At 43.1% G+C, this 13914-nt stretch overlaps 1 protein-coding gene across 1 annotated transcript in view; it reads left to right on the forward strand.

Annotated features, from left to right (window-relative positions):
* Positions 1-4431: 4431 nt before the first annotated feature.
* The window catches only part of tmem8b (transmembrane protein 8B), a 41680-nt gene continuing 32197 nt past the window's right edge, over positions 4432-13914 (forward strand). Inside the window, exons 1-3 of the mRNA XM_030104675.1 lie at positions 4432-4630; positions 10734-10923; positions 11427-11634. Coding sequence (XP_029960535.1) covers positions 4546-4630; positions 10734-10923; positions 11427-11634 — 483 coding nt within the window. The 5' untranslated portion in view covers positions 4432-4545. The remainder of the gene's footprint in view (positions 4631-10733; positions 10924-11426; positions 11635-13914) is intronic.

The following is a 13914-nucleotide window of genomic DNA, read 5'->3' on the forward strand; positions in this document are numbered from 1 at the left end:
TTTTTTTTTTTTTTTTTTTTTTTTTTTTCTTCAGAGCACAGACTGGATTAAGAGGCATTTGGGATAAATTGCCAAACTCATTGACACGCTCATTAACAGCTGCTGTGAGCGTTCACGCTGTGAACTAACCTGACTGCAATCAGCGGACGCTGCCAACAGGAAAGCACCGAGACGTTCACGTCCAGCGGTGGTGCAGGAGATGTGTCTGAGTCTACGTTTGCGTGTTTTCGCTGCTGTGCCTGCAGGGTTTCTTTACTTTTTTTTTCTTTTGCCCCCTAGAAATGATTTATATATTATTTATATTTATAGTGTGCTTAAAAAAAAAAAAAACAATGGGAACAATCTAAAGTGCTCCTTCTCTCTGGTGCTGGGGGTCGTCTCTGAAGCTGCACGCTCGCAGAACAGCAGGTCATCGTGGTTCGCCGTGGCGAGGCCGGCTGCACGCAATGGGTTGCTATGCGTTCGTGGCGGTATCCAGGGAATCTGGAGTCACTGCAGCCGGAAGAAACTCGACTCGGCTTCAGTTTCTTCATGAATTGTTTGAACCAAATTAGATTTAAATCCTTCTTTTGCTGCATTTTACATAAAAATACATCAATATATCTAACATATTGATGTCTGATAAAAGTATTTTTGTGTTTATCTATAGTGATAATGTCAAAAATTGCTCAGTTTGATTTAAGAGTCTTCACTATATTTACTGAGTCCAGTGATGCCAGCAGTAGCTTTTGCTGCTCGGAGTCATTCAGCCACCAGGTGATCCTTCTATTTTTCCGCTGTATTGTGGCTCAGCTCCACATGATGAGGATAAGGTTGAAATGGCCTCAACTCTGCACCCCACCAGCTGAAAAGGCTACACAGAAGTTGTGTTGTTCTTCAGTTCATGCTCACTTCTTTTCTTCTCTCGCTGACTGAACTCCTGGCCCTGCTGTGGAGACAGGAAAGTAAATTTCTCAAGAACACATCAAACTTTCCCTTTTGTTTATTTTTTGAAACACTCAAACTTTTGCTGTGTCCCCGGCCTGCTCTGACATCTCATAAATGAGCTGTAATTAGACAAAATCTATAGACTTCAGGTAGGTTATAAGTAAAACTCCAGGCAGCCTCGATTTGCTGAGCAGTGAATAAATTCATCACGTAAACAGACGTGTCTCCCCCGGTGAGCTGGGTTTGTTTAAGTATTTGGGAGTTAGTGGAGGATGAGACGGCTTTATTCTGTAAAGCGGCTCGGCGGCTTTTGTCAGAACGTGGTGAAACAGCCTCTTTGCATCCACATGTTTATTGTCGGTTTCAGCTCTCGCGCTTCACACACTGATGTATTTATTGCAAATAAACGCTATCAGACCTGATTCGGGAGCTCGTTCGCTCGCCATCAGATCTGCCCGGGCAGTTATGACTCATGTCGAAGTCACCTCACAGCTCAGAAATGAGGCTTTGAGTCAGCTTTAATGTTCAGTTCCTGCAGGTAAATGGATCATTGTGCGACGCAGACATGGCTGGTTTTTATTTGCTCTCCTCGGCCCATCGCCTCTCACTTACCGAACATGTGAGGGAGGATTAGTATTTCCAGTGACGCAGAGAACCATTCTTCTGTTTATTCAGCGACGAAATAATTAGATCAAACCATTCATTCATCTTCCATATCCGTGTTATCCAAGCGACAAAGAGGACTGGAGCCCATCCCAGCTGACTTTGGGCGATTGGCAGAACAGACCCTGGATAGGCCGCCATGTTTTATACAGAGCGAACACACACATACAAACATAGACACCCAAGAGCAATTTGGAGTGGGGAAGGAAGCCAGAGAAAACCCACAAAGGAGCTGGACATGAGCATCTGAACCACTAAACCACCATCTGGCTGAGTTTACAAACCATAATGCAATCATTTTACCATTTCTTTTCAGTGCAAATATCCTAATAGACAGTTTGTGTTCCCCTGACACCGAGGCCGCTCTGTGTCTCTTCAGCCACTGCAACATATCTCAAACAGTGTCTAATGAATAAAACACTGCCTTTAATTTATGTTCTTTTCTCTTAAGCTCATTGAAAATTCCATTTTCAAAGTCAACAAGCTCACCTCTGATGATAACTTTGATTGTATTTATCTTTGAATGTAAAATTATTCAGTGAGGCTCACGCAAAACAAAATCTAGTGTTGACTAAGGTCTGACCTCAAGGTATGACTTTTAGCTTCAGTGTTGACCAGTTTGGACCCCAGCTTTAAAGTAGATTTGACAGTACAATAGCCTTCATATCTGTTAGAGGAGGATAGATAACGTGTGTGTGTGTGTCCAACTAAAAAGCTTTGAAAGTGTAAAAACTGCAAAAACTGAAACGACTACAACCAAAACCAAAAGAAAAATATCTTTCAGCCGTGCTCAGAAAACACTTTATACCACATTCTGATGAGTTTATCTACAAAGAGCACAGCTTTATATAGAACTCTCTGAATGTATTCTTTATTCCTTGAGGGTCATGATGAGTGATTATACAACTTTGAGTTTTAACTGAGGAAATTGTAATTTTTCCTTTATTTCATTTCAGCTGATTTTCTAGGCATTTGCTGGATTGTTTCCCATCTTCAGAGTTATCCAGGTGTAATCTTTTCAGTTGAAACGGTAATTTCTGCTCAATTACTTTATTTAAATCCATTTTTAATTTTCCTAACTCAGTCAACAAGTGCTCCTCCTGGAAGGTAACACGAGCTGTCTCCAGGGTTTTGATTTTATCTTCTAATTCTTTTTTCCATTATTTCTTTTTCTTTTCAGTCTTGTATGATGAATAAGAAATGATTTTGCCTTTCTTGAACTGGTGTCGTCTCCCAGAGGACACACGGAGAGACAGCAGGTAGGTCATTTGTTTCTGGGGGGGCGGGGGGCAGTCAGAGCCACAGGTGAATGGTCACTGATTGTGATGGGTTGAATCTCATGTCCGAGATGTCCTTAATCACTGAGTTACTAGCCAAAAATTAATCTAAGCATGAACAGGAAGGAAGGGTGACCTGCTGGGAAGAAGATGTGCTCTTTGAGAGAAGACGAGAGCAAAGACCGAAGTCACTCATGTGCTGCTTGACTATCTGTTGGTTCCCAGTGACGGCTGTTTGATGCTTTACTGATTGTGGATTGAAGACTATGTTGAGGTCTTATCAGAGTAGATTGAGAGAGGTGAAGAACTTGTATTGTGTGCACGTGTCTCTGTTAGTGAGACTCTCTGCTTGTTTAAATGTTCAAAAATGTTTTGTCTTTTATTCCAGATGACAAACATTAAAGGGTTCCTATCTGCACTCATCTGCTAAGTGAGCTTTCAGTGTGTGTGGTGTTTGTATACAGCAGAGTATTTGTATGAGTGGAGAGAGCTGTGTGTGTGTGTGTGTGTGTGTGTGTGTGTGTGTGTTCTTGTATTTCTATCCTTGTCGGGGCCAAATGTCCCCACAAGGATAGCAAAACGTGGAACGACGTGCCTTGTGGGGACCTTTTTCCGGTCCTAAGTAGGAGAAACAGTGTTTTCTTGACCATGTTGTTGTTACTGAAAAAAGTAAAAGTGCAAAAACATTTCTTTAGGGTTAGGCTTTGTTGTGGTGTGGGTTAGGGTTAGGGTAAGGGTCAGGGTTAGGGGCTAGACATGAATGGGAGTCAATGGACGGTCCCCACAAGGATAGAAATACAAGACTGTGCGTGTGTGTGTGTGTGTGTGTGTGTGTGTGTGTGTGTGTGTGTGTGTGTGTGTTGGCAGTTTCCGTGTGTTGAATTATGTCCAGACGTGATTCATTCACTCATTCAAAAGCTGAAGCTGCTTAAAAAATGCTTAACCATTATGAGGGTTTGATAGTTTTTGGCAAAAATCATTTAAACAGCTATTGCAAAAATAATAAATAGGAACGGATTAAAAAAAAACTGTAAAGCAAAGCAAGCACTCACCGACAGCAGAAAGGCGTAAACAAGCAAGAGGACATCTAGTTTATTTATGTGATTATTAATTATATATTTAATAATTCTATAATAGCCTATACAATATAATTGAGTCAGAAGGTTGCAGATAGTCGGTCCACAGTGAGAGTGTCCCCCCAGCTCTGTAACACCAACATGTGCTCAGTTTAACTGGGGCGAGTTCAGAGCAGGTCGGGGCTCCCGGTGGCTCCCGGTGGCTCCCGGTGGCTCCCGGTGGCTCCCCGCCGTGTCCCGGGTCCTGGGGCTGCAGGGGGCCGCAGCCCCCGATGCTCCCCACCCTCTCCCCTCCTCTCCCCCCCTCCCTGTGCGCGCGGTGGCCCGGACGCCGGAGTGACGAGCCGCTGCTGCATTCTACGTGCGCGCCGTCCCCGGGACTGACAGCGGCCGCGCTCCAATGAGACGCGCCGACATATTGAGCTTGTCAAATGAAAGGCGGGGAGGAGGCGCCGTCCCGTCCTCGTCGGGATTACGTCATGCACAAACAGCTGGTCGTTGGCAAATATCTGAAAAAATGTAGACCAGCACAGAGACCGACAGCCACTGCAGCCGGGCTGGAGCGCCCCTTCCTCCGAACACCGATCCTCCGCGTTCAAACGATGTGGCAGCCGGGGCGTGCGGGCTCAGGGTGCAGCCCTCCCAGGCTCCTCTTGCTTGTTTACACCTCTCTCAGCGCTGTTGGAGGTGAGTGCTTTGCGGTTCACTGAGCGTGTGTGTGTGCGTGCGTGTGTGTGTGAGAGAGAGAGTGAGTGTGTTTGCTGCTTTGATTCGCGGAGCTGTCCCTTTTGTGGGGGTGCTGAAACGCTCCCAGCAGCGGCGGCGGCGGCAGCAGCAGCATCTCTTCCCCTCATCCCCGCAGCCGGTCTCAGGCTGTGGATTCAGCCTCCCCGAACATCCTCCGCTCTCCTCTCGGTCCTTTTCCACTCTCTTGCTCGCTTTTCGGGCTCCGCTGAGGTGACGCATGGGAAAGGTTGCTGCTAATTATGGCACGCAGCGCGCTGACAGACGCGTGAAAACAAAACGCGTCTCATTGTTGTGGTTGTGGCTCATATTAATTTGGCTTTGATACTAGAGGCGAGGGCAGAAGTGAAGTCAAAAAACAAAAGACAAAAAAAAAAAAGCCAAACATCAGGAGATCAATCAAATGAAAGGAGGATGTCTAAGTCAGAACTGGGCTTTCTCACTTTAATTCTACACTATTAAGGAAAAAAAATCCAGCTTGAAGTAGTTGGTGTTGAATGACTTTATTTTTAGCGTTTTGCTTCATAAAACGTGGCCAAAAAGTACAGCATCTTCCCTCCCTTTAAAAAGAAATACAGAGGTTTAACAGCTACCAGTTGTTTTTCTTATTTTTTCTTTTTTATATTTCTGCCCATCAAAATGTTAAAATGTGTTTGCTGCTGATGGAGAAGCAGAGACCTTGGTGCTGAATGGTGAGACAACAATGAGTCCAAACCTGCAGCACACACTGTCCTGGCAGCTGTCACTGAGGACCTTTCAGGGCTGTCTCGGGATGTTTAGTAGACTTGTTGCTGTTTCTGCTTTGGACCTGGACTTGCAAATCATGTCTGTTCTATTGTTTATGTGCTTGGAAAATTATCTCAGACACTGTGTCAAACATATTGAGATTAGATTGTAGGAAAATGTTGAAAACTGCCCCAACCCTTACCGTTATTTCTCTTTGTAACTGAATATTGAACCTGTTTGTATTAAAGTGCAGCACAAAGCAAATAGGGAGTTTTCTTAAAGTCAGGCTAGGGTCACAGTTAGGGCCAGATGTCTGATCTTAGTCTGGATTTGTGATTTAAGATATGGCATGTAGTGTGGAGAATGAATGGTAATTGAGATCTGAGACTCAGAATTGAGGGTGGATTTCCCTCGCCGTGTGTTATCTTCGAGGTGTTTGCTCCTGTTGATGCATGTGATTTGAGAACAATGGCTAAGAATGCAGCCCAGTTGCCTCTCATAGTTAAAGCCAGCATGTCAGTCGACGTTGTTGTTGATCCAGATGTTTCAAAAATATTATCTGTAAGGTGCTTTTACCTTTTTTCAGAAAAATTGAAAATGTAAAAAAATGACTCAGCTGAAGTGTTAGAGGATAAATCTCGTGTCGAGATGACAAAAAGCAGGATTATGTCTATATTAAGCCTCTAACGGAGTAAAACAGTGGTTGGGAGGTGCTCATTGAGGAGATTACTGAATTCAGAGCCGTGCTGTAAGAAAGCCTGTAAGCACTCTGCTGCTTTTATCTTCAAATGCAACGTCTGTATTTAGCTGGATATTTTGACACCCTCACAGTGTGTGTGTGTGTGTGTGTGTGTGTGTGTGTGTGTGTGTGTGTGTGTGTGTGTGTGTGTGTGTGTGTCTGCCGGATTGTCTTTTGGATATATTTCATTCACAGAATTGCATTTTCGCATCGGGGATTTAAAACCAATGCCTGCTTGGCTTTATACACACGCATGTGAATATCCAGGACAGGATGTAAGTGTGATGTGAATCCTGGCCGATGCGAAAGCTGTGACACTTGATGAGAAAATGTAGATTTCAAGATCCGTATTGCTGAGAGTCAAGTGACATGAATGAAAACAGCAAGAATAACATTCTGCTCATAGTAAAAATGCATATTTGGTTTGCTGAGCAAGTACTGTTTGGTACATCTCAACCTAAATATAGCCGGTGAGGCTGTTTTCTCACCATTTCTTCTTTTGTACATTCAGAAATAAGATCTACCTGCAAGCCCTGTCACATAGTGTCTGTCTGCGAGAAGCTGAGTGATTTGTCCTTCATTCCAATAATTTAATGATAAAGGGGATGAGATGATCAAAGATATTGATGTTCTCTGTTCCATGAGGTCCTTTTTGAGGGTTAAGGTTGAAATCCCGAGTCTTTGCTTGCTGCAGAAGCTGGCTGAAGACAATCTAAAGGCTTCTCCTGAGTAGTTCAATCTAGTTTAATCACCATGTGATTCTGACGCTCCTTATTTTTATTTCACGGATCCTTTTTGACCAACTGGTAATTAGCTATAGCTGCAGTATATTATTAACTTTTAGCGGTGTTAGCTGGTATCTGCAGCTCGAGGGGGGGAAAAAAAGAAATCTGTCTGTGTCTTTCTAATCAGACAAGCAGAACATACAGTGGGCTTATTATTGCAGACTCCAGCAGTGCGAGAGCCAAACTCATCCGTTTGAGTTACAGCACTTCAGGCTGTGACCTCCGTCATAGTTATTCGTGTAATTAAAGGGCGAAGAGAAGCCTTTTGAGTAAAAGAGCCCCGTGTTTAATGCAGATGTTGGTCCACAGAGAAGCTGGGAGTGATATCACAGCGTGGTAGGTTTCCATGCTGCCACTGCAGTGACATAGGAATAACTATGTGTGTTTTAAACAATCAGTAATGTCGATAGATATATAATGTATCAGGAACAACGGCAGGTAAATGAATTGGAATGTTACAAAGTAGGAAAATGGCTGTGAAGCTGTGTAAAGTTATCCAATATAATATTTAAAAACAAAAATAATGGCAGTAGTTGTGTGAGGATGAGATTTCATATAGTCTGAAGCTGTTGGCACTACTCCTTGGTTTCAATGTGTCTTTATTACACAGGTTGGAGTTGTTTTCACCTGCAGAGGCATTAATTTAAATCCCGAGCAGACCTTTGAATGGATGCATTTCATTGGAAGACAAAATTTTGAACTTTTTTTCTTGAAAAAAAAAAGAAAGCTGACTTCTCTGAATGAGTTTTAGCTATATGTAGATTGATAAAAATAATTGATAGCTTCCCCTCCATTTATTTCTCTTGATCAAGGTTGCATCTCAATGATTAACCCCCACCCCCACCGCTCCCCTCCCCACCCACACTTTGCATACCACTGACATACAGCCTAATGTCACAATATATAAAACCTGAAGGGAAATCTATTCCCGTGTCACAGTATTGACACGATGCGGATGTACTGGCCTGCCTTAACCAGGAGACGAAAGATGAGGGCCGGATGCTCTCTGGGAGCCGACTCCAGCTCCACATATCAAGATTTCTCCATTCTTTTGAGTTTTTGCTTTGCTGTATTCCACATCTTTAGTATTCAAGGTTGCCTCCATAGGTGAGCGCCAAGGCAAGCTTTGAGGACTGGTGAAAGTGTGTGAGTGTGTAGGAGGAGCATAGAAGAGCCCTCTTTTTCTTCTTCTTTTCCACACATGCATTAGAAAACACTGCACATTCAAGGAAAAACCTTTGCCTTTACGCGACCCGCCAGCGTTGGAGGGTCACTTTATTCTCTCCGCTTTGTGTCATCATTTCTCTTTCATCGCATTCTCCAAACACGTGCTGTGAAACGTTCATGTCCTTTTTTTTTAAACAAATTGCAGGTGGAGATAAATCCAAACAGTAAAAGATGTTGATAAAACCACAGGAGGTAGAAATGCTCGACTCGGTCAAAAGCAAATGGCGCTACAAATGAGAAACATCAAGGTGTTTGTGCAATGTTCGCTTGAAAGTCTGACGCCTTCTCCTGTACAGTATCCACTGCTGTTTATCTCGCTGATAACACCTATGTATGACAGGCTGCATGTACCGGTATAGCAATTAAATGACTCACACACAATTCCCCCTCCGGTTTTTGCCACCTGCTGGGCATGCTTGATGCCATGCCAGCCCAGCGCATGTAGGTAATGTGGCAGATTACACCTGCCACTTGTACTGCTGCTTTTATATGCAGGGGCTGCAGGCGGATGTAATCCAGCGCTGCGACATTGTTCGGGGACATGAGTGAGCCTGCATGCATACATACGCGCGTGCATACGTTCCCCATCGGCTGCTTTAAGAGGAGCTAAAGCTTGCGATCACATATTAAGACGGTCTAGCTCTTTGCAAACTCTTTACAGAGTTCAAGCAGCAGCTCATGGACTTAAGACAGAGAGGCAGTTTATACATCTGTTTACAGGACTGGAGAAAGTGGCACGTGTTTACACTTGAAGTTTAGTCTTTGGAAACAAAAATCCATCATGGTTTTTGCCGTATGATGGCACTGCAGTGACGATAATGTCCATCTGCTGTATTGATATTCAGTAGAAAAGACCACCTGCCCCTCCTCATCAGCTCATAATTGATGTATATACGTTGCTTTGCGGTCAGGTTTAGGATCAAAAATGGGGAATATTACACTTAAAATTGTTTTTTTTTTTTCTATGATAACGGTAATTACTGTGGTGGTGTTTTAACATGTCAGCTTATTGTTGACATGAATATTTAAGGAACATCAAGTTTTATTTTTATCAGACAATTATACTTTAAAAAAAACATTTTTGTCTTTCTATATTTTGCACCAAATAAAGTTGTAAATCAACATTATTTGCATGTTAGCATGCAGTGAAAATAAAGGCAATCTAATCTAATCTAATCTAATCTAATCTAATCTAATCCACCCTGCTGCTGTCATTACTGCTATATCCACCGGATGTCGCTGCATCCCCCCCTGGATCTGGGTGCATTAGATTCTAATGCCCATCCTCATGACATCCCACTTTAATCCTCTGAATTGTTGGTCTGTGGGTTAATCTATGCACACTCTGTGTGTTTGGCTCAAAGCCCAATGTCAGGTTTTGGCTGGGTGCATGGAATTTTGCACGGATATTGATGCTCCTTGTTGAATGAATACTGATGACTTTGGTGATCACTTTTAATCAAGCATCACCGCCGGGTCAAAGTTTTCACTTATCGCGTGAAATTCAGCTCCCATGCCTCCCAGGGGATGAATCCTAATTACTTGGGCGATCCCCTGAGCTTTCCTCTCCCACAATTATTAGGTCAGATTTCAATTTGTCTCACACTTGCACTGATGACATTCTCCTCACCCTCAGCTGCACCTCGTGTGTATTGCAACAACAGCAGATGTCAAACTAAGTTGGAAAGCTTGGATTAAACAATAGCATGTTAGAATCACAAACAGGTCATTGCACGTGTTCTGTCAAGGCTAATTTGAGGAAAATGACAAACCTAATATTAGAAACATCAGTGTGTCACCAACTGTGTCAATGCTCCTCTTTTATTATGGATGAGGGGGTTTCAAAGTGTGGGATGACTTAGTCTTTATTTACATATTAAATATATATTGTTGCAGAAAATAGTTTGTATCCAAAGGCAACAAAAGACAACTCTTCATGTGTTAGACATATTATTCTCGGTTCATGCTTTTTTGTAGGTGAGCAGGTTGGTCTGGCTTTTTGCTCTAGCCTGCTATGGCCCCCCCAATACCTGGAAGTAGGTAAAAAAAAAAAACTGAAAAGAAAAGAAATTGAAAGATAGGCAGCAACCAAGAGACGTATGGGGAAGAAAAGGGCAAATTGATGAAGTGAGGAATGCGGGATAAGGATGAATGGTATAAAGGAGGACACAAATGCTGTATGAGGATGAATAGAGTAAGGTAGGGATGTGGGATGAGGATGAATGAGTGTGTGTATGGAGGGAATTAGGGATGGGGGGGCATGCTTTTAGCTGTTGGGGGTATGAGAAGACTGCAGAATAATCCGGGGCGTGTTGGAGGTATGACCCTGCTCCCAACTTTAGTTAATAGATGAACTCCATTAATAGTTTTCCCCACTTATTTCTTTTCATTGGTTCTTCTGCTGAAAAGCTGAAAGAAAAAGATGAATCCTCGAAGAAGGGGCAAACCCCTGACCCCCCCCCACCCCCACCCCCACCCCCACCCCCGCCCCCACCCCCACCCCACTCTTTGAACATCGCTGTCACAGGTGATATTCAGGAATGTTTCCGTCTGATTGCGTTCCCCGCAGATTGCCTTTTTGTGACTGAATACTTCACCCGCACGCCTCGTAAGCTCAACGCTTTCAACTCCTTCGCCAGTGTGGAACTGTTCCACTTCAATGTGCCTGACGACACCATGATGGCCGTATGGAACCTCATCACCTTCAAGGAGCAAGGGGGCACGTTCGGAGACAGCTGCCCCAACCGCAACGTGACTGTGTGAGTCTGACACCAGGCCGATCCCTCTCTTCTTTTCGCTTTTGCCCGAAGTTGCTTGTTGCTGAAGTCTCCTGTTTCTGTCGGGCGTCAACACAGAATAATAAACATGGATTGTTTATAGCTGCCGGTTAAACCTTCGCAGGGACAAATATTACTGGCAGCGTGCTCCTATAGAGGAGCAGCCATTAAAGCATCAGCTGCATTAAGCTTTTAATATCGCACGTCTATTTTTATCATATTGATAAGCGGCTGTTGTCACGAGAACTGCCATCTCGGGTGGCGGCTCCGCATCCCCGTGTTGTTGTGATTGACATGACGAACATGGCTTTTCTATCCAAATGTGTGCAGCAGCTTATCAATGTTCTTTGTTTGAATTATTCATATTTCAAGTAAGAGACCGCCATCTGCGCTCCCGCTGTCAGCTGCTCCTATAGTTCCTGCAGATTGTTTCTGAAAACATCGACTCTGACGGCGGCTGAAATCTCCCACTTTGTGATTAATAGGTACTTCAGGTCCGGGGCTCCTCCAGTGATCAACCCCCTGTACACCCGCTTCCCCCGGGACACGGTTGTCCCGGGTTCCTTCGCCGTGACTCTGACCTGGACTCTCCCAAACCGTACGACGGGAGCGTTCAACGTAACCAGCCCGCTCCCCGGGGACTGGTTCCTCGCAGCGCATTTACCCAAGGATGAAGGCAAGATCTCAGTCAAGGTGAGTGGAAACACTTATCACAAATGAAAAAAAACAAAGCCCGAAAACAAAGCAGAAAAACACATGTAGCGATGAAATCTAGCCTCCTGTCACAGCCTGACTGATAGGATGATGAAACTCTGCCATCCAGCTTCGGCTTCGCTCTCTGTCGTGTATCACTTGTCATTGACAGTGTTACATAACATAACCTTAATGAGATCTACATCTTAATTATGTTTCATGCTTCCTTAGTTTTTCATTGTGACAGAAGAGAAAAGAGAGATCAAAAACCATGTAAGTTTATGGCGGGATTAGTATTCCAGCTTGTGCTGTCGAATCTAAAAAGGCAGAACAGTGTCAGGGAGTTTTTTTTCATCTCATCATGTTCTCCTATTTGGCTGCATAAACACCTGCTGATTTCCATTTCAAGCAATTTATTTGTCACTGGCACACTGTTCACTTGTGATTCGTTGGTGGTTTGCCACCGGCTGGCAAAAGTGCACCTGGAATACACAACAATCAAACATATCATCAAAAGTTGCCTTCACCATGGAGTGCACCAAAGGATTGGTTTGCTCCGGTGGGGGGGGGGTGGGGGGTGGAAGGCTGCCGTGGCTAAAGAAGCGACCGGCTTCAAATGACCCGCTGTATGAGCGGAAATAACATACTTCCTCCAAAGTCTGCTTTCAGAAATGATTTTCAAGCTACAAAGATGATTCAGTTCAGAGGAAAAACACACATGAAAGAGAAAGATGCATTCTGGACATTTCCAATTAGGTACTTGGTACACAGTTTGCAAAGGATTTAGCAACAAAAACTCACAGAAGAAGGAGAAAAGCTGCATTTTCTGTTTTATTTCTTGCAGAACTGCTTCTTAAAATCTGCTCATATTTTCTTAGAACAGAGAGAAAGAATATTCTTGGTGCACATCAAGCTGGAAAACCACTGCGATTTATTAGTTTTGCAAAGACTTTATGCACCAATAGGAAAAATGGAAAAGTTTCTTTTACCAGTGAGAAAATGCTGTCTCAGAACTTCCCACTGGAAGAGTTGGAAAACAAATGAAATCAAAACACAATCCTTTCAAATGATCCATATTTCCATTTATATGAATAGTCTTTCTTTTTGATGTTTATACCTCCATTGAGCCGTCACCCAATTCAGCCAGTGACTTCTCCAAATTGAACATTTGAGTTTTGCAAATGAACAAAGCATTGGGGAATTTTAAAAACCAAAATACCTTCTTTTTCCTATTAGCAGTCCAGAGTGAGATCTGAAACAATTGAACATTTTTTTTTTCACTTCTGCCTAATCAAAACTTTTAATTAGGGAGTAAATAACAGCCTGAGGAAACACTAATAGTATTAAGGCTGCTCTACAATTCTTCGTTGCAACTCTGCTAAACTGCTTACAACACAAATGAAGCCCGACACAGATAAAAGATCCATTTCAGTCACTGAAACACTAAACCTCCTCTTTAATAGAACTTTAACAACTTAAAAAAACGTGGCTCCAGTTGTTTTTCAGATTGGTGCAGGTACAGGAAGTTCCCTGGGGTAATATTTCATTTTCAACACTGTATCTAAAGTAGGATATCCCTGATGACCCCTGGGCAGGATAAACACAGAGATCGTCACATATTCACACCTATGGACAGTTTGAGAGTCATCAATGAACCTCAAATGCATGTTTTAAGACTGTGGAAGAAAACCTACACAGACCCAGTGAGCAACACTGAAAATCCCCACAGAAGGCCGGAGCTGTTTTTTGCTGTGAGGACAGAATCCTAACCACTACAGCGTTTTTTAAACCCGATTTTATGTTTATTTCATTCGCTTATTCATTATTTAAATATGATTCAGTGTTTTGGGACGCTTATTGAAATTAGGGTTTGACATAGTGTTGAAATCAGCTTTGTTTTTTTGGCTTTTTATCAAAAAAAAAAAAAAATTGGCAAGTGAGCGCATTCAACTGTCTGAAGCTGCAAAATCCACAATAAGCTCACGTATTTACTTCAGTCTAGTGCATCGCTGTTTGTTCAATATTTCTTTTTCGTGCTTTGACACTGTAGGTGGAGCATGTTGAATTTTGGGATGGATTGTTGCACGGTTGGTTTCAACATGAATCCTGTGACGGGACACCGCACCAAACTAAAGACAAAGAGCTGAATATAGAATATATCTAATTGCATGATGCTTTTAATAAAAGAGGAAGTAACGGTGCAGAAAAGGAAAATGTGGTTTGATAAATAGCACAAAGTGGTCTGGGGGGGAACCAGGTAGTAACCATGAAAACGTGCAG

This window comes from Salarias fasciatus, chromosome 12, assembly GCF_902148845.1.
Source record: "Salarias fasciatus chromosome 12, fSalaFa1.1, whole genome shotgun sequence".
In the NCBI taxonomy this organism is placed as follows: domain Eukaryota; kingdom Metazoa; phylum Chordata; class Actinopteri; order Blenniiformes; family Blenniidae; genus Salarias; species Salarias fasciatus.